The sequence below is a fragment of the Salvelinus sp. IW2-2015 genome, unplaced genomic scaffold (genome assembly GCF_002910315.2).
Source record: "Salvelinus sp. IW2-2015 unplaced genomic scaffold, ASM291031v2 Un_scaffold2194, whole genome shotgun sequence".
Taxonomy (NCBI): domain Eukaryota; kingdom Metazoa; phylum Chordata; class Actinopteri; order Salmoniformes; family Salmonidae; genus Salvelinus; species Salvelinus sp. IW2-2015.
The window spans coordinates 75,268-103,051 of NW_019943524.1; the positions used below are offsets into that span (position 1 = coordinate 75,268).

The 27,784-nt window shown below is 43.5% G+C and overlaps 1 protein-coding gene across 1 annotated transcript in view; it reads left to right on the plus strand.

Moving 5' to 3' along the window:
• abca3b (ATP-binding cassette, sub-family A (ABC1), member 3b) overlaps positions 1-27,784 on the plus strand; it is a 101,361-nt gene that overhangs the window by 9,968 nt on the left and 63,609 nt on the right. The window contains 7 exon segments of the mRNA XM_070440078.1: positions 994-1,252; positions 11,149-11,276; positions 20,654-20,761; positions 20,763-20,817; positions 23,863-24,122; positions 24,195-24,311; positions 26,694-26,814. Of these exon segments, the coding sequence (XP_070296179.1) occupies positions 994-1,252; positions 11,149-11,276; positions 20,654-20,761; positions 20,763-20,817; positions 23,863-24,122; positions 24,195-24,311; positions 26,694-26,814 (1,048 nt within the window).

A 27,784-nucleotide genomic window follows, 5' to 3' on the forward strand; every position in this document is an offset into this window, starting at 1 on the left:
ATGCTGAGCTGTAGTCAAGGTTGAAAATGTCAGTGGAGACGCTAGCCAGCTCGTCAGCGCATGCTCTGAGCACGCAACCTGGTAATCCGTCTGAATGTTAACCTGTTTAAAGGTCTTACTCACATCGGCTACGGAGAGCGTGATCATACAGATCCGGAGCAGCTGGTGYTCTCATGCATGGTTCAGTGTTGCTGGTCTCGAAGCAAGAATAGGAATGTAGCTCGTCTGGTGTGCTCACGTTAATCTTTGTAATCCATGATAGTTTGCAAGCCCTGCCACATCCGAGGAGCGTCAGAGCCGGCATAGTAGGATTCGATTTTAGTCCTGTTGTCCCAGTACCATCGCCACGGGGACTCAGTGGCCCCATGAAACTSTCTTTTGGATACTGTTGTTCTCTATGGTACACACTCACTCTGTATGGCAATGTCTCCAGAAATATCTGTTTAGGTTCAGCTCTGACCTGTGAGAATGAGATGAGAGCATCTCCACTGTGATAACTGAACACTGTCCAAGCTACTGCTTTCWCCAGTCACTGTACAAGGGGTGGCCTTCACATATCCTATGAGCAGAGGAACWTCTGAAATGCACCATATCTCTCCTATGAGCATTCAAATAATTGATGTCTCGACTCAGCTGGTCAAATGGCAGCTTGGACATTTCATCTAACATTTAAATCAYYAATTTTCTTCTRAAACTATGGAAATGTACATTACAGTACTGCTAATGGATAGTTTTTTTCAGTCTGAGCCACCTCTGGTGTGTCAGAGTAGGTCATAGAGAGAATTCCTATTCGATAGTAATCACTTTGATTTACTATCTATTGAGTCCAGGCTTTTGATGATTTAGGTGACGAATGTTCTGTCATGCACAGCTCACTGATCTTTCTCCCTCTCCCTCTCTTCTCTTCTCTCCTCTTTCTAAAATCTTTGCCGATGTTCCTCTACCACTTTGTTTCTTTCCTCTGCCAATACATCCTTTCTCTCCCCTCTACAGAAACGTCAGATCCTGGTGACTCTCGTGGAGATCGCCCTGCCCCTGCTCTTCTCGTGCATCCTCATCGTGCTGCGCGAGAATGTGCCCTTCAAGGACTACCCCAACGCCACGCTCTACCAGAGCTTCTCTGTGGATGGCCTGCAGTACCCACTGGACAACTACCATCACTACCAGTTGGCCTACGTGCCAGGCAAYGCCAGTGTGGTGCGGCGGGTGGCGGAGGACGTGCAGCGCAGCCTGGACCCCGTCATCAGTTCAGGTGAGTAAAGGAGAGAGTGTGAGGGCTGTGCTGCCCTACCAAGCAAAAATGATGTGATGATGATGATAATAATGATGATGGTTTAGATGGGAACGGATGATGATGTTGAGTATGACTAAAACCTCTGAACACAAGATGTTCCTCTGCTGGAGAAAACATACTGTCTTCATCATGAAAACGAGCTCAGTTCTGCCAGTGTAAGTACGTCCTACAGTGAGAGGCCATCTCATAGACAGAAGATGGGGTTGGTCTGCCAAGKCTTTGTAGCCTGTGTCTGTGTTCTGTTGTGAGGTGACTGGGACCATATCTCTGTGCTGGTCACTGTGTCCTGCATGGAGTGGTAGCTTATAATGGATACAAAAATGGATGGAAAACCTAATGCAAATGTACAGTTTAGCTTGGGTTGCCCAGGTGTAGTCAGTGTGTCATTGTCTCGAACAGAGAACATTATTTGCTTTGATGAGTTCAAGTTCATTTGGTGTTACTTACAGCGTGTTTGTGTGACAGCGTGTTACTGCATCCTGTTCTGTGAATGATGACCCCCTCCGCTGCCCTTAGCTGTTCAGAGGACAATTGTATCATTTAAGTCCAGATTTGTGAGATTCTATAAGCATGGACCTGTAAAGATCATTGGCTATAGTGTTAAAGAAAGCCCTGAGCATTTGAAACCCAGTCACATACAATACTGTTACTGTAATGACCCCGCTTTCCCTGGAAAGCAAAGCCCACATTGCCGTTCATCGAATAGAATCACACTTTTGTCCCAGTGCCACTGTAGGTAAATGATCTCTTCCTGTGGCTTGCATTTTGCCAATTACACTCTATGCTAGGCATTTGGGGTGGATGTTGCTGTTTCTGTAACCAGTGGCACAGCTTTGATACTGTAAAGGCAAATCTCTATTCAATAGGAATCTACTATGTTATAGTTAAACCTGTTTCACTGCCTTATGTGTTGTTGTACTGTTGTAGGCTGATCTATTCAATATGAATCTACAAATGTTGTTATAGTTGGCCCCAGTAGCCTGTTATAGTAGGCCCAGTAGCCTGTAATAGTAGGCCCAGTAGCCTGTTATAGTAGGCCCAGTAGCCTGTTATAGTAGGCCAGTAGCCTGTTATAGTAGGCCCAGTAGCCTGTTATAGTAGGCCCAGTAGCCTGTTATAGTAGGCCCAGTAGCCTGTAATAGTAGGCCCAGTAGCCTGTTATAGTAGGCCCAGTAGCCTGTTATAGTAGGCCAGTAGCCTGTTATAGTAGGCCCAGTAGCCTGTTATAGTAGGCCCAGTAGCCTGTTATAGTAGGCCCAGTAGCCTGTTATAGTAGGCCCAGTAGCTGTTATAGTAGGCCCAGTAGCCTGTTATAGTAGGCCCAGTAGCCTGTTATAGTAGGCCCAGTAGCCTGTTATAGTAGGCCCAGTAGCCTGTTATAGTAGGCGCCAGTAGCCTGTTAAGTAGCCCAGTAGCCTGTTATAGTAGGCCCAGTAGCCTGTTATAGTAGGCCCAGTAGCCTGTTATATGTAGGCCCAGTAGCCTGTTATAGTAGGCCCAGTAGCCTGTTATAGTAGGCCAGTAGCCTGTTATAGTAGGCCAGTAGCCTGTTATAGTAGGCCCAGTAGCCTGTTATATAGGCCCAGTAGCCTGTTATAGTAGGGCCCAGTAGCCTGTTATAGTAGGCCCAGTAGCCTGTTATAGTAGGCCCAGTAGCCTGTTTAGTAGCAAGTAGCCTGTTATAGTAGGCCAGTAGCCTGTTATAGTAGGCCCAGTAGCCTGTTATAGTAGGCCCAGTAGCCTGTTATAGTAGGCCCAGTAGCCTGTTTATAGTAGGCCCAGTAGCCTGTTATAGAGGCCCAGTAGCCTGTTAAGTAGGCCCAGTAGCCTGTGCCACTGCTTTGATGCTATTGCAGATATATAGGTAGCTGCCAAAAAAAAAAAAAATTGAAAGCAGGTGCTTCCATACAGGTTTCTGAGTTAATTAAGCAATGAACATCCCATCATGCTTAGGGGCATGTATAAAAATGCTGGGCAGGGAATTTATTTTGGCTACCATAGCAATGCCATCCGTTTTGTCACCAAATCCCCTTATRCCACCCACCACTGCGACCTGTATGCTCTAGTCGGCTGGCCCTCGCTACATATTCGTCGCCAGACCCACTGGCTCCAGTTCATCTATAAGTTTGCTAGGTAAAGCTCCGCCTTTTCTCAGCTCACTGGTCACGATAACAACACCCACAGCACGCGCTCCAGCAGGTATATCTCACTGGTCATCCCCAAAGCCCACACCTACTTTGGCCGCCTTTCCTTCCAGTTCTCTGCTGCCAATGACTGGAACGAATTGCAAAGAAATCGCTGAAGCTGGAGACTTATATTTCCCTCACTAACTTTAAACATCAGCTATCTGAGCAGCTAACCGATCGCTGCAGCTGTACATAGCCCACCTGTAAATAGCCCACCCAATCTACCTACCTCATCCCCATATTGTTTTTATTTACTTTTCTGCTCTTTTGCACACCAGTATTTCTACTTGCACATCATCATCTGCTCATCTATCACTCCAGTGTTAATTTGCTAAATTGTAATTACTCTGCTACTATGGCCTATTTATTGCCTTACCTCCTCACGCCATTTGCACACACTGTATATAGACTTTCTTTTTTCCTTTTTGTATTATTGACTGTACTTTTGTTTATATCCATGTGTAACTCTGTGTTTTTGTTTGTGTCGCACTGTTTTGCTTTATCTTGGCCAGGTCGCAGTTGCAAATGAGAACTTGTTCTCAACTAGCCTACCTGGTTAAAAAAAGGTGAAAAGAAAGAAAGTAGGATGGCAATGCCCCCATCCACAGGGCACAAGTGGTCACTGAATGGTTCGATGAGCATAAAAACGAACCATATGCCATGGCTGTCTCAGTCACCAGATATTTTACACCATTTTAAAGATACACTTCTTGTTAATCCCACCACAGTGTCCGATTTCAAATAGGCTTTTCGGCGAAAGCACCACAAACGATTATGTTAGGTTAGAGCCAAGTCACAGAAAAACACAGCTATTTTTTCCAGCCAAAGAGAGGAGTCACAAAAATCAGAAATAGAGATATAATTAATCACTAACCTTTGATGATCTTCATCAGATGACACTCATAGGACTTCATGTTACACAATAAATGTATGTTTTGTTTGATAAAGTTCATATTATATCCAAAAATCTTAGTTTACATTGGCGCGTTATGTTCAGTAATGTTCTGCCTCCAAAACATCCAGTGATTTTGCAGAGAGCCACATCAATTTACAGAAATACTCATAATAAACATTGCTAAAAGATACACGTATTATACATGGAACTTTAGATAAACTTCTCCTTAATGCAACCGCTGTGTCAGATTTTTTAAAAACTTTACGGAAAAAGCACACCATGCTATAATCTGAGTACAGCGCTCAGAGCCCAAAAAAGCCATAAAGATATCCGCCATGTTGTGTAGTCAACAGAAGTCAGAAATAGCATTATAAATATTCACTTACCTTTGATCTTCATCAGAATGCACTCCCAGGAATCCCAATTCCACAATAAATTTTTGTTTTGTTCGATATAGTCCATCATTTATGTCCAAATACCTTCATTTTGTTTGTGCGTTCAGTCCAGTAATCCACATTCATGACGCGCAGGTCAGACGAAAAGTCAAACAATTCCATTACAGTTCGTAGAAACATGTCAAACGATGTATAGAATCAATCTTTAGGATGTTTATAACATAAATCTTCAATAATGTTTCAACCGGAGAATTCCTTTGTCTTCAGAAATGCGATGGAAAGCAGGTCGCTCTCACGTGAGCGCGCATGTTCAGCTCGTGCCAGACACCTGACTCAAAGAGCTCTCCTTCACTCATTCTTCACAGTGGAAGCATCAAACAAGGTTCTAAAGACTGTTGACATCTAGTGGAAGCCTTAGGAAGTGCAAAATGATCAATATCCCACTGTATATTGGATAGGCAAACTTACAAACCTCAGATTTCCCACCTCCTGGTTGGATTTYTTTTCCCGTTTTTTGCCTGCCATATGAGTTCTGTTATACTCACAGACATCATTCAAACAGTTTTAGAAACGTCAGAGTGTTTTCTATCCAATAGTAATAATAATATGCATATATTAGCATCTGGGACAGAGTAGGAGGCAGTTTACTCTGGGCACGTTTTCATCTAAGCTACACAATACTGCCACCCAGCCATAAGAAGTTAAACACTGGAATGGTAGATGTGCAGAAGATGAATGTGCAAGTAGAGTAGTAGATACTGGGGTGCAAAGGAGCAAGATAAATAAATACAGTATGGGGATGAGGTAGATAGATGGGCTATGTACAGGTGCAGTGATCTGTGAGCTGCTCTGACAGCTGGTGCTTAAAGCTAGTGAGGAAGATATGAGTCTCCAGCTTCAGAGATTTTTGCAGTTCGTTCCAGTCATTGGCAGCAGAGAACTGGAAGGAAAGGCGACCAAAGGAGAAATTGGCTTTGGGGGTGACCACTGGGATATACCTGCTGGAGCGCGTGCTACGAGTGGGTGCTGCTATGGTGACCAAGATAAGGCGGGGCTTTACCTAGCAGAGACTTGTAGATAACTGTAGCCAGTTGGTTTGGGGACGAGTATGAAGGGAGGGCCAACCAATGAGAGCGTACAGGTCGCAGTGGTGGGTAGTATATGGGGCTTTGGTGATAAACGGATGGCACTGTACAGACTGCATCCAATTAGTTGAGTAGAGTGTTGGAGGCTATTTTATAGATGACATCGCTGAAGTCGAGGATCGGTAGGATAGTCAGTTTTACGAGGTATGTTTGGCAGCATGAGTGAAGGATGCTTTGTTGCGATATAGGAAGCCGATTCTAGATTTATTTTGGATTGGGATGCTTAATGTGAGTCTGGAAGGAGAGTTTACAGTCTAACCAGACACCTAGGTATTTGTAGTTGTCCACGTATTCTAAGTCAGAGCCGTCCAGAGTAGTGATGCTGGACGGGCAGGCAGGTGCGGGCAGTGATCAATTGAATAGCATGCATTTGGTTTTACTTGCATTTAAGAGCAGTTGGAGGCCACGGAAGGTGAGTTGTATGGCATTGAAGCTCGTCTGGAGGTTAGTTAACACAGTGTCCAAAGAAGCGCCGGCAGGGCCAGATGTATACAGAATGGTGTCGTCTGCGTAGAGGTGGATCAGGGAATCACCAGCAGCAAGAGCGACATCACTGATGTATACAGAGAAAAGAGTCGGCCCGAGATTTGAACCCTGTGGCACCCCCATAGAGACTGCCAGAGGTCCGGACAACAGGCCCTCCGATTTGACACACTGAACTCTATCTGAGAAGTAGTTGGTGAACCAGGCGAGGCAGTCATTTGAGAAACCAAGGCTGTGGTTTCTGCCAATAAGAATGTGGTGATTGACAGAGTCGAAAGCCCTGGCCAGGTCGATGAATACGGCTGCACAGTATTGTTTCTTATCGATGTCGGTTAGGATATCGTTTAGGACCTTGAGCGTGGCTGAGGTGCACCCATGACCAGCTCTGAATCGAGATTGCATAGTGGAGAAGGTACGGTGGGATTCGAAATGGTCGGTAATCTGTTTGTTAACTTGGCTTTCGAAGACCTTAGACAGGGTAGGATAGATATAGGTCTGTAGCAGTTTGGGTCTAGAGTGTCACCCCCTTTGAAAAGGGGGATGACCGTGGCAGCCTTCCAATCTTTGGGAATCTCAGACAATACGAAAGAGAGGTTGAACAGGCTAGTAATAGGGGTGCAACAATTTTGGCAGATCATTTTAGAAAGAGAGGGTCCAGATTGTCTAGCGCGGCTGATTTGTAGGGGTCCAGATTTTGCAGCTTTCAGAACATTAGCTATCTGGATTTGGGTGAAGGAGAAATGGTGGGGGATATCAACCCAATTGAACACTTATGGCATATTCTGGAGCGGTGCTTGAGACAGCGTTTTCCATCAACAAAACACCAATGATGGAATTTCTCGATGAAGAACAGTGTCTCATCCCTCCAATAGAGTTCCAGACACTTGTAGAATGTATGCCACGGTGCATTGAAGCTGTTCTGGCTCATGGTGGTCCAACGCCCTATTATGTTGGTGTTTCCTTTATTTTGGCAGTTACATGTCGACTCATTTATGCAGTGTGACTGAATGTTGTTGTGGTAGTATATCATGTATCATTATTCTATATAACTGGATGTTGTTGTGGTAGTAAAGCACGTACCACTATGCAGTATGACTGGATGTTGTTGTGGTAGTAAAGCATGTACCACTGCCCTGGTGTTATTGTAGGCTTGCATACCAGCCTCAGCTGTCCTGGGAATACTGGTTCCTCCAGAAATGGCACCTGACTCCTCAGGCAACATGTAAGGGCCAGCCCTGCCAGTCTCTTCACTATCTGATTCAGATGGGGAGGCGGGGGAGATGGAGAGGAGCTCACCCCCGTAGCCTGTCAGTCTGGTGCCGCAGCACGGATGGACACGCCTGTCAGTCTGGTGCCTGTCAGTCTGGTGTCGCAGGATGGACAGTCTAGCCTGTCAGTCTGGTGCCGCAGGACACACACACACACACACACACACACACACACACACACACACACACACACACACACACACACACACACACAAAATAGCCCATCTGAGATCAACGCTCTGAATAATTTAGATTGTGAGAGGAGGGGGAAGGGAGCGGTCACTATGGAGGTTTAGAATGTCATGCATAACTCTTAACAGGGTATGACACGTTAAAATGTATGCACATCTTGTAATAGATTATACAAATACACTTTACAAAAATCTAAATGCAACATGGAACAATTTCAGCGATTATACTGAGTTCATAGAAGGATATCAATCAATTCAAATAAACAAATTCGGCCCTAATCTATGCATTTCACATCACTTGGCAGGGGCGCAGCCGTGGGTGTGCCCACCACTGGGGAGTTTTCCCCCACAAAAGGGCCCCACTCAGACGATCCCGCCAGGTGAAGAAGAGGATGTGGAAGTCCTGGGCTGGTGTGGTTACACGTGGTCTGCGCTTGTGAGGCTGGTTGCCAAATTCTCTAAAATGACATTGGAGGCGGCATATGGTAGAAAAATGTACATTAAATTATCTGGGAACAACTCTGCTGGACATTCCTGAAGTCAGCATGCCAATTGCATGCTCCCTCAACTTGAGACATCTGTGGTGTTGTGTGACAAAACTTTAGAGTGGCTTTTTTTGTCCCCAGCACAAGGTGCACCTGTGTATTGATCATGCTGTTTAATCAGCTTCTTGATAAGCTGCTGCTTTCAGGTGGATGGATTTTCTTGGCAAAGGAGAAATGCTCACTAACAGGGATGTAAACAAATTTGGGCTCACAATTGGAGAGAAATAAGCTTTTTGTGCGTATGAAACATTTCTGGGATAAAAAAAAAATATTCAGCTCATGACACATGGGACCAACACTTTACATGTTGCATTTATATTTTTGTTCAGTATAGAATCAATATGAAAAAGGGACAGGAAAAAAGAAATAATAAATCCTGAAACGTCCCCTTTTCAGGATTTTGTCTTTCAAAGATAATTAGTAGAAATCAAAATAATTTCACAGATCTTCATTGTAAAGGGTTTAAACACTGTTTCTCATGCTTGTTCAATGAACCATATACAATTAATGAACATGCACCTGTGGAACGATCGTTAAGACACTAACAGCTTACAGACAGTAGGCAATTAAGGTCACAGTTATGAAAACTTAGGACACTAAGGAGGCCTTTCTACTGACTGAAAAACACCAAAAGAAAGATGCCCAGGGTCCCTACTCATCTGTGTGAACGTGCCTTAGGCATGCTGCAAGGAGGCATGAGCACTGCAGATGTGCCCAGGGCAATATATTGCAATGTCCGTACTGTGAGACGCGTAAGATAGCGCTACAGGGAGACAGGACGGACAGCTGATCGTCCTCGCAGTGGCAGACCACGTGTAACAACACCTGCACAGGATCGGTACATCACACCTGCGGGACAGGTACAGGATGGCAACAACAACTGCCCGAGCTACACCAGGAATGCACAATCCCTCCATCAGTGCTCAGACTGTCTGCAATAGGCTGAGAGAGGCTGAACTGAGGCTTGTAGGCCTGGTGAAGGCAGGTCCTCACCAGACATCACCGGCAACAACGTCGCCTATGGGCACAAACCCACCGTCGCTGGACCAGACAGGACTGGCAAAAAGTGCTCTCACTGACGAGTCGTGGTTTTATCTCACCAGGGGTGATGGTCGAATTCGCGTTTATCATCGAAGGGATGAACGTTTCACCAAGGCCTGTACTCTGGAGCGGGATTTATTTGGAGGTGGAGGTGGTGTGTCACAGCGTCATCGAACTGAGCTTGTTGTCATTGCAGGCACTCTCAACGCTGTGCGTTACAGGGAAAACATCCTCCTCCCTCATGTGGTACCCTTCCTGCAGGCTCATCCTGACATGACCCTCCAGCATGACAATGCCACTAGCCATACTGCTCATTCTGTGTGTGATTTCCTGCAAGACAGGAATGTCAGTGTTCTGCCATGGCCAGCGAAGAGCCTGGATCTCAATCACATTGAGCACGTCTGGGACCTGTTGGATCGGAGGGTGAGGGCTAGGGCCGTTCCCCCCTCAGAAATGTCTGGGTCCTTGCACGTGCCTTGGTGGAAGAGTGGGGTAACATCTCACAGCAAGAACTGGCCAATCTGGTGCAGTCAATGAGGAGGAGCTGGTGGCAGCAGATACTGACTGCTACTTTTGATTTTGAACTGTTTTAGAGTGAGAGGGCCTGTGTGTGCATGTGTGTGTGGGCCTGAATACCAGTGCTCAAGATAAGATTAGCAGAGTATGTTGAAATCTATGGGAGCGGTAGACAAATCTATAAATGAATGGAAAACATATTTTGAGCTCAAGATATGATATTATTTGTTTTCTGCAACTGGAACACGGGGTGAAAGTGAGGCTTATTTCACAACTTCACTGTGTCTATATCATGCCACTGTTATATGAGCCTGTTGTGTGTTCAGCTGGCTTTCAAACCAGGGTAGTACAGAGAGAGGATCTGTCTGTCTGTCTTTGCCTGTGTGACTGTTCTGTTCCTGCCACTTGTTTCTCTTCTTACTGTATGTCTCCATGTCAACTGGTAGAATTCACAAGGTTAATTAAGGATCCGCCCCTTTTTTTTCAATTTTTGCCTAAAATGACTTTCCCAAATCTAATTGCCTGTAGTTCAGGCCCAGAAGCAAGGATTTGCATATTCTTGGTACCATTTGAAATGAATCACTTTGAAGTTTGTGGAAATGTGAAAGGAATGTAAGAGAATATAACACAATAGATCTGGTAAAAGATAATACAAAAAAAAACGAACATTATTTTGTATTTTTTTTGTACCATATTTGAAATGCAAGAGAAAGGCCATAATGTATTATTCCAGCCCATGTGCAATTTAGATTTTGGCCACTAGATGTCAGCAGTGTATGTGCAAAGTTTTAGACTGATCCAATGAACCATTGGATTTCTGTATTTAAAAAAAAATCAAGACTGCCCAAATGTGCCTTATATGTTTATTAATAACTTTTCATGTTCAAAATTGTGCACTCCTCAAACAATAGCACGGTATTCTTTCACTGTAATAGCTACTGTAAATTGGTCAGTGCAGTTAGATTAACAAGAATTTAAGCTTTCTGCCAATATCCCATATGCCCTGGGAAATGTTCTTGTTACTTACAACCTCATGCAAATCGCATTAGCCTATGTTTGCTCAACCGTCCCGTGGAAGGGACACCAATCCCAAAGAAGTTCAAGGGCGAGTCGGTGTGAAGAATTGGTAGACATGACATGGGATTTTGTCACTTCAACTAACGTTCTCTCTCTCTGTTTGCCCCAACAGTGCATGGGTTTGAGACAGAGGAGCAGTTTGAGGACTTTGTGAGGAAGGACCCTCAGTCTCGGAAGGTTCTGGCTGCTGTGGTGTTTGAGCACTCCTTCGCTCACGATGACGAGCCACTGCCCCAACAGGTTGGTTTAACAGTGTATTCATATAGTTTGTATTGCACTTAGGGCTGACCCCAATTAGTCGCCTGGTCGATTGTTTGGTCGATAGGCTGTTGATCGTCCGAGGTTTTCATTTTTTGTCGAGCAGTAGCAAATATATATGCCTTTGGAAAGTATTCAGACCCCTTTACTTTTTCCACATTTTGTTACGTTGCAGCCTTATTCTAAAGTGCATTTAAAAAAAAAAATCCTCCGCAATCTACAGACAATACCCCATAATGACAGTGAAAATAGGTTTTTAGACTTTTTTGCAAATGTATTAAAAATAAAAAAACATGTGTCGAGGCACAGATCTGGGGAAGGGTAACAAAAATGTATGCAGCATTGAAGGTCCCCAAGAACACAGTGGCCTCCATCATTCTTAAATGGAAGAAATTTGGAACCACCAAGACTCCTCCTAGAGCTGGCCGGCCCGGCCAAACTGAGCAATCGGGGGAGACGGGTATTGGTTCAGGGAGGTGATCAAGAACCAGATGGTCACTCTGACAGAGCTCCAGAGTTCCTCTGTGGAGATGGTTGACCTTCTGAAAGGTTCTCTCATCTCTGCAGCACTCCACCAATCCGGCCTTTATGGTAGAGTGACCAGACGGAGCCACTCCTCAGTAAAAGGCACATGACAGCACATTAAGACAGACCATGAGAAACAAGATTCTCTGGTCTGATGAAGCCAAGATCTAACTCTTTGGCTTGAATGGCAAGCGTCACGTCTGGAGGAAACCGGGCACCATCCCTACGGTGAAGCATGGTGGTGGCAGCATCATGCTGTGGGGATGTTTTACAGCATCAGGCACTGGGAGACTAGTCAGGATCGATGAAAATATGAACGGAGCAAAGTACAGAGAGATCCTTGATGAAAACCTGCTCCAGAGCACTCAGGACCTCAGACTGGGGTGAAGTTTCAACTTCCAACAGGACTACGAGCCTAAGCACACAGCCAAGACAACACAGGAGTGTCTTTGGGACAAGTCTCTGAATGTCCTTGAGTGGCCCAGCCAGAGCCTGGACTTGAACCCAATCGAACATCTCTGGAGAGACCTGAAAATAGCTGTGCAGCAACGCTCCCCATCCAACCTGACAGAGCTTGAGAGGATCTGTTGAGAAGAATGGGAGAAACTCCCCAAATACAGGTGTGCCAAGCTTGTAGCGTCATACCCAAGAAGACTCGGTTGTAATCGCTGCCAAAGGTGCTTCAACAAAGTACTGAGTAAAAGGTCTGAATACTTTTGTAAATGTCATATTTCAGTTTACATTTTTTAAAATAAATTAGCAAACATTTCTAAAAAACTTTTTTTGCTTTGTTATTATGGGGTATAGGGTGTAGATTGATGAGGGGGGAAAAAATAAATCAATTTTATAATAAAATTGTAACGTGGAAAAAGTCAAGGAGTCTGAATACTTTCCGAATGCACTGTATATTTTATTTATTGGAACACGAGACACCTGTCTTATTCGCGGCCATCTCAGTGAACAAATCCATTGCGTAGGCTGCAGGGGATGGCACAGTCCAAGAAGGTGAGTGTGGCTAAGATGCACAATGCACGTCTTACTGTGCTCTCTCCCTCCAATACAATACATACATCACCAGTAGTACATTTACCGTTAATTCCTATTATTTCTAATCTACATTGTGTGTTTGATTACGGTGATTTCTGTTAATGCATTCAATTTATTATTATTCCTGTCTTTTACCTTTCTCATTGTCATAGTGGACACGTTGTTTGCGGAGCATACAACCTATGCTACACTTGTGAGAAAAAATAAAAATGTCATTCCATTTATGAATTTTGTGACTTTAGTCATAGTCGAAGTAGGACTATAGGATACCTGACCTGCACGCAAATGTAGGCATAGAAATGTGCCCATTTGGGGGATCTGATATTATTTCTGATTGCCTTAACACACCACCATTAATGAGCTGTGGAGCTTCTCAAAGTCATGTTTTCTTCACCTCAAATAGCAAGCAAACAAAGTCTGTTTTTACATCCATTGAGAATTACAATAGTTCCTCAATGTATTTGAAAAATCGTTCCAGTTCCCTCCCTTTCAATAACCACTCAGTGTGAAAGGGAAAAATATCATGCTCTGATCCAGTGGAAACGTCATAAAATAGGCCTACCTGATTATTTATTATCCCTTAAGTAAATTGCCTAAAGCTTTCTGTCCCGAGCTCACTGGAACAGAATATTTTATACAATGTTGCAAGTTTGTTAGCTTGTGCCAGACCCAAGTTAATAGTTGATACAATGTTTCAATTTAGCGTAGCCAATGTGATTTTCTATGTTTATTTTTATCAGAATATTTTCTACCTTCAGGCTGCAATGTATTTATTTGTTGGCTTTATATAGGGTATTTTTACATAGTTGGCAATAGCAAAATAAGTTACTTTTTAGGTTTATCATTTTCACTTAGATTTTAATAGAATTATGATTAAACACATGACAATGATTTTGAGATACAAAGATGTATTTCTAAATTAAATGAAACAGTTCCACATAACCATAACTGGCATGCAGATCGGTAGAAATATTAAGATAAATTGGCCTATTACCAGAAACTTCAAGAGAGTTAGGGCGGAATCTGCGAAAGCCAGCAGGAGCGGGAGGAGAATGGTCGGGTCAGGTTCTTTATATTTTTTTCCTGGTTATCTTGATCTCTGGCTCCCTCTTGAGTAATTTGTGTCTTATTTCATGTGCGTAAAGCATCAGACAAACTCAAATGTATATAGTTGATTTTAGTAAAACACATAGGGTGTGTCTATATATGGAAAAATACGTGTTTAAAAATGTTGATCAATCGATTCGTCAAAAGAACAGACTTTCGGTCGACCAAAATGTTGCACTGTATGCCTGCCCGTTTCCTTACAAACCAATAAATGGTATCTTAGTTTATTCATTCATCATTGGTGAAGGAGATATGCAGGCTTCGAGACTGGGAAGGGACGGGGTGAGGGAACGGGTAGAAGGTAGATGAGATGCATGACCGCAAGCGTATTTGGACGAACTGGGAAAAGACCATCTGAATCTTCTCCTTGCTGGATAGAGGGGGAAGACCTCAACCAACCCTCTGAACCACGTGGATGTGGTGTTGAAAGATAGATAACGCATGCATTTATTATTTATTAACACATGCATTTATTGCTGTCTTACACCAGGATCTCAGCGATCACTGCCTCATTGCCTGCGTCCGTAATGAGTCTGCAGTCAAACCACCACCCCTCATCACTGTCAAACGCTCCCTAAAACACTTCAGCGAGCAGTCCTTTCTAATCGACCTGGCCCGGGTATTCTGGAAGGATATTGACCTCATTCCGTCAGTAGAGGATGCCTGGATATTCTTTAAAAGTGTTTACCTCACCATCTTAAATAAGCATGCCCCGTTCAAAAAATGTGGAAACAGGAACAGATATAGCCCTTGGTTCACTCCAGACCTGACTGCCCTTGACCAGCACAAAAACATCCTGTGGCGTACTGCATTAGCATCGAATAGCCCCCGCGATATGCAACTTTTCAGGTAAATCAGGAACCAATATACTCAGGCAGTTAGGAAAGCTAAGGCTAGCTTTTTCAAACAGAAATTTGCATCCTGTAGCACAACCTCCAAAACGTCCTGGAACACTGTAAAGTCCATGGAGAATAAGAGCACCTCCTCCCAGCTGCCCACTGCACTGAGGCTAGGAAACACTGTCACCACCGATAAATCTGCGATAATTGAGAATTTCAATAAGCATTTTTCTACGGCTGGCCATGCTTTCCATCTGGCTACCCCTACTCCGTTCAACAGCCCTGCACCCCCCACAGCAACTTGCCCAAGCCTCCCCCATTTCTCCTTCACCCAAATCCAGATAGCCGATGTTCTGAAACACCTGCAAAATCTGGACCCTTACAAATCAGCCAGGCTAGAAAATCTGGACCCTCTCTTTTAAAAATTATTCTCAGAAATTGTTGCAACCCCTATTACTAGCCTGTTCAACCTCTCTTTCGTATCGTCAGAGATCCCCAAAGATTGGAAAGCTGCCGTGGTCATTCCCCTCTTCAACAGGGGAGACACTTGTCGTGTCTTTGGCATCATTAAACCTAAAGATTAAACTTTATCAAAAATTCTCTGTAATTATTATTACGTGATTAAACTACTTAATCACGTAACTGTAATTAACTAGGAAGTCGGGGCACCAAGGAAAATATTAAGACTACAAAGTTATAATTATCCTAATATAACTTTCAGATATTTTAATATCTGATCACTTAGTCTTCTGATTGATGATGTATTCTTTACCTCACGTTAGTCTCATAACCAACAATTTACGACGTTTGTAATCTGCACGAACCCAGTCTTAACTATGAGTCATCCATACATCAATTGTCTTAAAATCATTTATTTACTAAGTAATTCACAGAAATGCATAGCAAACAGTAGATATGGTTACAAGGAAATGATAGGGGATTGTGCCCTAGTGGCCTAAACCGGCATGGCGGCTTGTTAGACAACAGGGGAGTGGGGGTCAGCTGAGGTGACACTACAGAGTTGAATATTTTAACAATTGAAATGCTAATCCTTTGCACACGCTCACTCATTCGGGAACAATTGCAATCAATATACGTATATATTTACGCTCAGTGTGTGGTCGGGATCTCTGTTGAAAAGTTAGTTTCTGTTGGAGAGTCTGTCCGCCCTCTCGCTCTCTCTGTCGTGGTTAGAATGGATAGTTCAGAAAAATTACGCTAGACCATAACTGTGCTCATGGGCGGTCCTCTGATTTAGTTAAACTCCAAAGGGTATTGGAGTTTCCTTCATTAAACAGTCCACAATCACATTACACAATTTCACAAACAGTTCCATCCTCACTCATTCATTTATACAACAATTAGATGTAAGCCTCATAACTGAGGCTATTTTATAAACAGCGTTATGGTAATGTGGCCATATTGTCTCTCATGACTTTAACAAAATTGTACCAAATGGACCAGTTCGTAGCTGGATTCTTCACCGATCTTTCATACCTTCTCCAGAACATAAATGTTGTTCGGTTCTCCAGTTCTGTGAGGTGGAAGAAATTCCTTTGTTCTCTCTGAAACTCATTCTCTCTCTATACTGTGGCCATGAGGAGATTATCTCCTCCAGGAATTTACGACCTGAGGTCGCAGCAGCCTGAGTGTAGGAGACAGAGAGAGGGGGTTGGTGCTCACTGTACCCAAAGAGGGCAACGTTATGACACACTCTAGACCCAAACTGCTACCGACCTATATCTATCCTACCCTGCCTTTTCTAAGGTCTTCAAATTACAAGTTAACAAACAGATCAACGACCATTTCGAATCCCACCGTACCTTCTCCGCTATGTAATCTGGTTTCTGAGCTGGTCATGGGTGCACCCCAGCCACGCTCAAGGTCCTAAACGATATCATAACTGCCATTGATAAGAGACAATACTGTGCAGCTGTATTCATCGACCTGGCCAAGGCTTTCGACTCTGTCAATCACCACATTCTTATCGGCAGACTCAACATCCTTAGTTTCTCAAATGACTGCCTCGCCTGGTTCACCAACTACTTCTCAGATAGAGTTCAGTGTGTCAAATCGGAGGGCCTGTTGTCCGGACCTCTGGCAGTCTATGGAGGTGCCACAGGGTTCAAATCTCGGGCCGACTCTTTTCTCTGTATACATCAGTGATGTCGCTCTTGCTGCTGGTGATTCTCTGATCCACCTCTACGCAGACGACACCATTCTGTATGCTTCTGGTCCTTCTTTGGACACTGTGTTAACTAACCTCCAGACGAGCTTCAATACCTCCAACTGCTCTTAAATGCAAGTAAAACTAAATGCATGCTCTTCAACCGATCGCTGACTGCCCGTCCAGCATCACTATTCTGGACGGTTCTAACTTAGAATATGTGAACAACTACAAATACCTAGGTGTCTGGTTAGACTGTAAACTCTCCTTCCAGAGTCACATTAAGCATCTCCAATCCAAAATTAAATCTAGAATCAGCTTCCTATTTCGCAACAAAGCATCCTTCACTCATGCTGCCAAACATACCCTCGTAAAACTGACCATCCTACAGATCCTTGACTTCGGCGATGTCATTTACAGGATAGCCTCCAACACTCTACTCAACAATGTGGATGCAGTCTATCACAGTGCCATCCGTTTTGTCACCAACCCATATCTACCACCACTGCGACCTGTATGCTCTTGTTGGCTTGCCCTCGCTTCATATCGTCCCCAAACCCACTGGCTCCAGGTCATCTATAAGTCTTGCTAGTAAAGCCCCGCCTTATCTCAGCTCACTGGTCACCATAGCAGCACCCACCCATAGCACGCGCTCCAGCAGGTATATTTCACTGGTCACCCCCAAAGCCAATTCCTCTTCGGCCGCCTTTCCTTCCAGTTCTCTGCTGCCAATGACTGGAACGAATTGCAAAAATCACTGAAGCTGGAGACTCATATCTTCCTCACTAGCTTTAAGCACCAGCTGTCAGAGCAGCTCACAGATCACTGCACATGTACATAGCCCATCTGTAAATAGCCCATCCAACTACCTCATCCCCATACTGTTATTTATTTTATTTATTTTGCTACGTTGCACCCCAGTATCTCTACTTGCACATTCATCTTCTGCACATCTATCACCCCAGTGTTTAATTGCTATATTGTAATTATTTTGCCACTATGGCCTATTTATTGCCTCACCCCCCTTATCCTACCTCATTTGCACACACTGTATATAGACTTTTTCTATTGTATTATTGACTATGTTTGTTTTGTTTATTCCATGTGTAACTCTGTGTTGTTGTATGTGTCGCTTTGCTTTATCTTGGCCAGTTCGCAGTTGTAAAGGATAACTTGTTCTCAACTAGCCTACCTGGTTAAATAAAGGTTAAATAAAAATAAATTACACTATGTGTGTGACCAGTCAGCTTCACTGTACTTTAACCTAGGGTGAGCACATTTCAAAATGCCCAAAAGCGGGACAATGGTATGATTTTACGGGACATTCGTGGGACAGTGTAGCCTACACCTGAATCATTTTTCCACACACAGGCACACACATCTCCCTACCGCAGCACCGAGCTAACTAATTGACGTGTACCTTGCCTACACTTTTTTTCCTCACACAAAATCTGGGAATATTTTGCCAAGGAATCATTGCTGGTTTGTCTTAGGGAATGTTTAACAGTCAGGAAGAGACACTTTTAATATGGTATTGAATGAAGTAGCAGCAAATATGTTGAATGAGCAACTAATGAGCATGGACAGCCTCACAAGTTTGACAAAATTACCTTATATCTTTGTCAAATATGACTGTTTACTTACAGTAGTAGCTCTTCGTTACACACAATTTGTGTTAGTAGTTAACAGTCCTCTCCAAGTTTAGCTGGAATTTAGCCCGAAAGGATTTGACAAATGTGATTGGCTGATGATATGACATTGGATATGACATTGGTCTCTTCTTGCGTTGCGCATAATATCAGATCTCAACAACGATTGGAGAAGTGTTTAACATCACCAGCACCACATCCTTGATATTTATCTTGTCGTAAGCTCAACGTGACTTCAAACAAGACCGGTTGGAATGTCACTTCTCAACAAATGAATAGGAAGTCTGACTGAAATACGTGACAAATGTACCTTTTTTCTAAATTAGGGATGTTTTCATTTGTTGGTAAAATGCGGGACATGATTGTTTGGTTGTGGGACAAAAGGCCAAACTGCAGGACTGTCCCGCACAATCTGGGACATGTGGTCACCCTACTTGAACCCTGAATCAGCTCTTTGTTTACATATGAAAGCATCTGGTTCTCACTGACAGTATTATTGCCCCTCATTCAAATACAATAATCCTGGAGTCACCTGCAGTCCAGCCAAATCCTTGACATGCTAACCTTTAACCACACTTTAGTAATTCCTCCTGGTTTGAGGCTATACAGAACTTTTGCATCTGAGGATGCTCTTGAGCCAAAAGGGTTTGCCTATAGAGACATACATATTCTACAGAAATGACCTAATTGGACAGAAAGCGGCAGACCTCGACAGACCAAAAGCGAAAGCTCCACAGTGTTTTTTTTAACCTGTGCAGCAGGAATGACCTGCAGGAAGGAAGTCAGGAAAAAGCGACGAGAATTCCCTGGCTGGGTTGATAGATACCATCCTCCCTATGGAGATTTAACTCTGTCACCCTCTCCCAACAGTTGGTGGGTGAAACGCTCTGTGTATACTATTCTGATGCATCCTGATGCAGTAAAAAAAGAACAAATCTAGAAAAAGGAAGTAGGCTTTATGCAACATATTTTTGAGGCTGGACACTTCACACACTATTGCTTATCTTATGCAGTTAGTCTGACTCACAGRTTTAGGAAACTGGACCCTGTTTTACCTGAAAGAGGCTCACTCACAGCCCGCTCTGATGGTTGGATGGAGAGCTTGGTTGTGTTCCAAAGTGACCAGGGCCTGTTGGGAGATGAATCATACTATGTTGTCGTCTTTTCTCTTGTTCTTTTTATTTTCCCTCTTTCATGATCTCTCTCATTCTCCTTCTCTCTCTGCCTCTTTCCATCTGTCTTTTAGCGAGACCTGTGGTCAGTCAGTCCTGACCAGACTGATCTGATAGACACTGGGCCTGAGATCATTAAGCTGTCTGTCTGAGTAGTACAGAGAGAGGGTCTGTCTGTCTGTCTGGGTAGTACAGAGAGAGGGTCTGTCTGTCTGTCTGGGTAGTACAGAGAGAGAGTGTCTGTCTGTCTGTAGTACAGAGAGAGGGTGTCTGTCTGTCGGGTAGTACAGAGAGAGTGTGTCTGTCTGTCTGGGTAGTACAGAGAGAGGGTCTGTCTGTCTGTCTGGGTAGTACAGAGAGAGGGTCTGTCTGTCTGTCTGGGTAGTACAGAGAGAGGGTGTCTGTCTGTCTTGGTAGTACAGAGAGGGTCTGTCTGTCTGTCTGGGTAGTACAGAGAGAGGGTCTGTCTGTCTGTCTGGGTAGTACAGAGAGAGGGTCTGTCTGTCTGTCTGGTAGTACAGAGAGAGGGTCTGTCTGTCTGTCTGGGTAGTACAGAGAGAGGGTCTGTCTGTCTGGGTAGTACAGAGAGAGGGTCTGTCTGTCTGTCTGGGTAGTACAGAGAGAGGGTCTGTCTGTCTGTCTGGGTAGTACAGAGAGAGGGTCTGTCTGTCTGTGTCAGTGGAATGTGTTGGTGATTAGGTGGGTGGTGGGCAGAGAGGTAGATGGTGGTGGATCAATATACATCATCTGATCTTTCACATCTACAAAAATAAAATACACTCTTCCAGTTGTTCATAATGTCTTTCTCTCTGTTACTCTTTCTCTCCCTCTCTCCTCCTCCTATCCCCTACAGGTCAGCTACCACCTGCGGTTCAGCTTTAGTCCCCGTAATGCCCCGGCCAAGGAGAAGTCTGAGCTAAACATCAACAATGACTTTGACTGGCACACCCTCAACTTGTTCCCCCTCTTCCAACTGCCCGGCCCAGGGAGCAGTACGACCTCCAGGGGGCACACCTGGTGAGCCTGTACCCTAACCCTAATTGTAACCCTAAACTTAACCCTTAAGCTTAACATAGCCTTTGTACTCGTGAGGATGTGGGTAATGTCCCCACAATGGAGAATGTTCCTTGTTTTACTATCCTTGTGGGGACTTTGAGGGATTTCCAGCACCCATGAGGATAATAATATATAATAATATATACACACACACACACACACACACACACACACACACACACACACACACACACACACACACACACACATACAGTCTCAGGCTTCATATGTTTGTGTTTGCCTGTTCATATTGCCTGTGTACATGTTAAGACGGATTACTGATAAGAGAGAGAGATAGTGAGGGAAAGTGTTGAAAGACAAGGGTGGTGAGGGCGGGAGGAAGCAGGGGGAGGAAGGGAGGGAGGAAGGCAGGGGGAGAAGGGAGGGAGGAAGAAAGACGTGAAATGGGAATGATAAATTCAGAGCGAGACAGAGGGAATTGGAGAGAAGGGTGTCAAAGTATTTTTATGGGTGACCGTCCATTCCAATCATTTCTGTAATAAAAATATTTTGACTTGGCAATCCTGATGATTTGACAGGGCAGAAGAGCACATAATATTTAAAAGAAAAGTACACCATTATACACTCACTGGATGAGAACTCCAGGTTGTGTTCATTAGGACCAAACGGACTGAAACAGGGAGGAACTCTCTGGACTGTCCAATAAGAAATACTCCTTTTGTTTTTTGTGTTCCGTTGCAAAACATATTCAGTTGTGTGCCCTAATGAACACCACCCTGATCTGTCATCCATGTTGGTTAATGAGACATTATTGACAGTTTTCAAGCAGGAACAGTGGATCAGAGCCAGATACGAGAGGAAGGAGTTTGTGTGTGTGGAGAGACAGTAGCTGTCTGAAGCATGACAAACGCTTTTTTATTTTTATTAAACGCAACTCTACTTTGCATAAATGTGACCCCTAAGTGGCATATACAATATAAAATGGAAACCTGTACTCCTACACAGGAGGGTTTAACCAACTGCCGCAGTCAGGTGCACTGTCATTATCTCGTGTTCACAGATCACACACTCGATGGGAGAGCTTTAGCTATTTGCACAGCCCCTTGAAAGATAACCTTTCCTCCTTGCTCCCGCTGTGTTCCCATGGCAACCCTTGCTCTGTGTCACAGGGCAACAGTGTTTGGCTGAGCCCTGTAATCTAGTGATACCCCTTTGTCACACTACCTTTCTGACCCAAATGGTATTTTTCACAGCTTTGTCTTTTCTTTTTTTTTGTCCATCCATATGTATTCACTTTTCTCTCTGATAAATGGTGATGGCTCAGATATTTTTAAAAATATTTTCCAGAATATATCCAGAAACGATTGTGGTGGTGGTTGCGTAACAAGTAGTATTAAATAGAAAATAGGATGTTTGTTCATGGCTCCAGATCTTCCATCTTAGACCCTGCCCTTTTGATTCCCTTCCTCCTTCCGCTTTSAAGCTATGTCAATATTCTGTCTCCCAAAAGAGGAAGAGATTATGAACGAGTGATGAGAACAGGAGAGAGCTGACGTTCTGGTGTCATCTACTGAGCCAGACCTTTGATCTCAAAATAAGTGGCTGTGTTAATGTGTCTCTAATGGGAGATATCAGGGTCATATTTATTAAAGCACACAATGGAAAACATTTACGAAAATGTTTCAGTGTTAAAAAAAAGTAAAAAATTGGTGCCTAATGAATATGGCCCAAGGCTAGCCTAGAGGAAACCATTCCAGTCTACATGACAATAACCACAAAGAGTTTCAGTCAGAATTCATGAATTTTAAATATGGATAACAATTTTAAAGGGTTCATCATTACTGAGGCCTACCTCCTGCCTCTTGATGCCGTCTATCCCTTCATCAGTTCAGATTGTTCAGTGAGTAGCTGTTGTCATCATTTTCAGATCAGTATATGTRAAAATGAACTTCTGGTGGGGTTAAGGAATGATCTGGTAAAAAGTTCAGAATGAGTCCTCATTTCCTGTTTATCTCCATGGTAATGGAAGAGTGTCATACTTAGAACCAGARGTTTTTTTCCCACCAGTATACAGTATGACATGAACAGGAAAAACAATGGGTCCAAGGTATAGARGCCGAGAATGGGCCCTAGTAAGATGGCGCRGGAGAAGAAGGCAGACGTTTTACATGGCCCCAGCCGATTAGTTTTTTTTGTTTGTTTATTTGRGTTGTTTGTAACAAATTGTTTTACTTARTTTGTWRATGATGTTGCCGCTACCGTCTCTTATGACCGAAAATAACTTCTAGACCACAGGACTGCGATTACTCACCACGGACTAGCAGAATCCTTTTTTTCCTTTCATGACTCTGACGAGCCTGACGCAAAGGATATACTGCTTCCTCGGGAACAGGCCCCGATCCCCGTGATCTGCGTGAAGAGGAGGCGTAGAATTAYGGGCCGAAGGTCGGGCTGCCATCTGAGAATTCGTAGGCGATCGAAGAAACCCCCACTTCCCTCCACTCTGCTAGCAAACGTGCAATCTTTGGAGAATAAAATCGATGAGTTACGGGGAATATTAAACTACCAACGGGACGTTAAAAACTGTAACATCTTATGCTTCACGGAGTTGTGGCTGAATGACGACAATATCATCATACAACTGGCTGGTTATACGATGTACCGGCAGGATGGAACATAGGCGTCTGGTAAGACAAGGGGCGGCGGTCTATGTATTTTTGTAAACAATAGCTGGTGCATGATATCTAAGGAAGTCTCGAGCTATTGCTCGCCTGAGAGTTTTCATCTGTATTCTTTGTAGCTGTTTACATACCACCACAGACTGATGCTGGCACTAGCACMGAACTGAATGAGCTGTATTCCGCCATAAGCAAACAGGAAAACATGACTTGGGTTTTACAGACTAGCTTTGTCAGGAGACTGATTAAAGAAACTCCCTAGGCTGTAGCCRATGTTTGCAATTATCCATGGGGTGGAATGCACAAGGGCCCACATTGTGAGAATTGGGATGCAGTTATTCTAACATAACCTGGTTCCTCTCCGTAGGTTACTTCCGCGAGGGCTTCCTGGCAGTGCAGCATGCGGTCAACCAGGCCATCATGCGTTCCTATAACAGCACAGGAGCAGCCTGGCTCCTCTCCCACACCCGGGTGGTCCTCCGCCGATTCCCCTTCCCGCCGTTCATCTACGACGTGTTCATCCTGGCCATCCAGAACCAGCTGCCCCTCCTCCTGGTGCTCAGCCTCACCTATACCTCCCTGAACATCGTGAGGGCCGTGGTGCAGGAGAAGGAGAGGAAGCTCAAGGTGGGTGAGGGGGTGAGGTGGTAGATTACCTGTCAGTCGAGCAAACTGTCAATCTCACTCTACTCTCTACAGGAGTACATGCGGATGATGGGCCTCAGTAACTGGCTGCACTGGACGGCCTGGTTCCTCATGTTCTTCCTCTTCCTCGCCATTTCCATGTTCTTCGTCACGCTGCTCTTCTGCATCAAGGTGAGTTTGCACTTTACATAACTGTTATGTTACAAAACACAAASAAAAACCCTTAACTAGTCTTTTCTTTCTATTGCTTTGAGGGGCATGATTCTTCATTGTCACTTGTTTTTTCAACTGTTCACCTCTTGACTAACGAGGTCACGTCAAGAGAATGTCTCTGACTAGCAGTACCTGGCTGAATAAGGGTGATATAATAAAGATGAGTGTCCTCAACAGAAAAAAGTTTTATATACAGTGCCTAAATTCAAAATTGATTGACTCGATTTTTTTTTCTCACCATCTATATACAATACCCGATCATGACGAAGTGAAAACATGTTTTAGAAATATTTGCACATTTATTGAAAATGAAATACAGAAATATTTAATCTACATAAGTATTCACACCCCTGAGTCAGTACTTTGTCAGCAATTACAGCTGTGAGTCTTCCTACATTTTCTTCTATCACAGCCATTAGACTCTGTAACTMTTTTAAAGTCACCATTGGCCTCACGATAAAATCCCTGAGCGGTTTCCTTCCTCTCTGGCAACGGAGTTAGGAAGGACGTCTATCTTTGTAGTGATTAATTAAGGTGTAATTAATTTATATGTAATCTACCAATAGTAGTCATTGGAAAACCTCCCTGGTCTTTGTAGAGTCCATGCAACTTATTATGTGGCTTGTTTAAACCTCTAGGGGGCAGTATTTTGACGTCTGGATGAAAAGCGTGCCCAAAGTAAACTGCCTGTTACTCAGGCCCAGAAGCTAGGATATGCATATAATTGGTAGATTTGAATAGAAAACACTCCAAAGTTTTTAAAACTGTTAAAATAATGACTGTGAGTATAAAATAACTGATATGGCAGGCGAAAATCTGAGGACAAACAGCCAAAAAAAGAAACATTTCAGCCTACCACTGTTTCCAATGGCTGTCATGTTTAATGTGAGCCGAAAACCTCCCAGATTGCAAGTCCTAGGTCTTGACACTAGATGTCAACAGTCTTTAGAAAGAGTTTTTGGAAAAATGAGCTAGAGTTTGTCGTTTTTCTAAGTGGCTCCCATTTTGGCTGTAGTGTTTTTATGCGCATGGATGAGAGCGTGTTCTTTGTTGTTTATCTCTGGTAAAGACAATAACGGTTCTCCGTGTTAAATTTTATAGTTTAAAGTCGTATTAGGGTGCCTGAGGTTTGATTATTAACGTTGTTTGACTTGTTTGAAGAAGTTTATTGGTTACGTTTGGGATTCATTTTGTATGCATTTTGAAGGAGGGAAACCGGTGGATTATTGAATGAAGTGCGCCAGRTGAGTTTTTGGGGATATAAAGAAGAACTTTATCGAACAAAAMGACCATTTGTGATYTAGCTGGGACCTTTTGAGTGCCAASAGAYGAAGATCTTCAAAGGTAAGGCATTTATTATATCGCTATTTCTGACTTTCGTGGCACACCTGCCTGMTTGAAATATGTTTTTAATGCTTTTGTGTGGGGGCGCTGTCCTCAGATAATCGCATGGTGTGCTTTCGCCGTAAAGCCTTTTTAAAATCYGACACAGCGGCTGGATTAACAAGAAGTTAAGCTTTATTTTGATGTATAACACTTGTATTTTCATTAATGTTAAATATGACTATTTCTGTCATTTGAATTTGGCGCTCTGCAATTTCACCGGATGTTGTCGAGGTGGGTCGCTAGCGGAACGCCTGCGCCAGAAAGATTAAGCCAATGTTTACTTCTGAACTGAGTTAGGTTTGCCATAACAATGGGGTTGAATACTTACTGACTCAAGACATTTCTTCTTTTTTTCCATTTTTTATTAATTTGTAAACAATTCTAAAAACAATTCCTCTTTGACATTAATGGGGTATTGTGTGTAGGCCAGTGACAACAATCTCAATCCATTTTTAATTCAGACTGTAACACAACAAAATGTGGATAAAGTCTAGGGGTGTGAATACTTTATGAAGGCACCATAATAAAGATGAGTGTCAACTGCATTGTTTCTTAAACCATGGTTTGGGACCCAAAGTGGGCCCTGAGCATGTGAGAGGTGGGTTGCGACACACCTCTCACACTATTTCTTCTTAATTTGGGTTGTTCGAGGACAGTACATTTCTCATTTGGATCTCGAGCTGAAAAAGCTTAACAACCTCTAGTCTACTGGATCTCCATCTGTCCGGGGTCGTGTTAATTAGACACCAAATGAAAGAAAACTGTCAAACGTGGAAGTACTACCTCAAATTTTCCAATAAGAAATGCTTGTTTTTGTTCTGTGTTTCAAAAGGTTTTACTACGTTTTTTCTACGGTGTGCCCTAATGAACCCGAACCCAGGTGTCTGTGTCCAATGCAGTGTGTTTCGTATTCATGATGATAATGATGTTCTTTCCTGTCCTGGCCCTTTCTAGGTGAGCCCTAATGGAGCTGTGTTGACCTATAGTGACCCCACCCTGGTCTTTGTCTTCCTGCTTGTCTTCGCCGTGGCAACCATCAACTTCAGCTTCATGATCAGTGCCTTCTTCTCAAGAGGTGTGTGTGTGTGTGTGTTTGTGTGTGTGTGTTTCAAGAGGTTTGTTTGTGTGTGTCTCAAGATGTCTGTTCCGGCCTTCCATCTGTCTGTTATTCATGGTTTTCTAAAACCTCAGCTGTCTTCTGCTATCTGAGAGATGCTCCATTGTGTGTAGTATGTTCTGTTACAGTTGAAGTCAGGAGTTTACATACACTTAGGTTGGAGTCATTAAAATGTGTTTTTCAACCACTCCACACATTTCTTGTTAACAAACTATGTTTTGGCAGTCGTTAGGACATCTACTTTGTGCATGACACAAGTAATTTTCCAACAATTGTTCACAGACAGTTATTTCACTTATAATTCACTTTATCACAATTCCAGTGGGTCAGAAGTTAACAATCACTAAGTTGACTGTGCCTTTAAACAGCTTGGCAAATTCCAGAAAATTATGTCATGGCTTTAGAAGCTTCTGTAGGCTAATTGACATCATTTGAGTCAATTGGAGGTGTACCTGTGGATGTATTTCAAGGCCTACCTTTGAACTCAGTGCCTATTTGCTTGACATCATGGGAAAATCAAAAGAAATCAGCCAAGCCTCTGAAAAAACATTGTAGACCTCCACAAGTCTGGTTCATTCTTTGGAGCAATTTCCAAACGCCTGAAGGTACCACGTTCATCTGTACAAACAATAGTACGCAAGTATAAACACCATGGGACCACGCAGCCGTCATACCGCTCAGGAAGGAGACGCGTTCTGTCTCCTAGAGATGAACGTACTTTGGTGCGAAAAGTGCAAATCAATCCCAGAACAACAGCAAAGGACCTTGTGAAGATGCTGGAGGAACGGGTACAAAAGTATCTATATCCACAGTAAAATGAGTCCTATATTGACATAACCTGAAAGGCGCTCAGCAAGGAAGAAGCCACTTCTCCAAAACCGCCATAAAATAGCCAGACTACGGTTTGCAACTGCACATAGGGACAAAG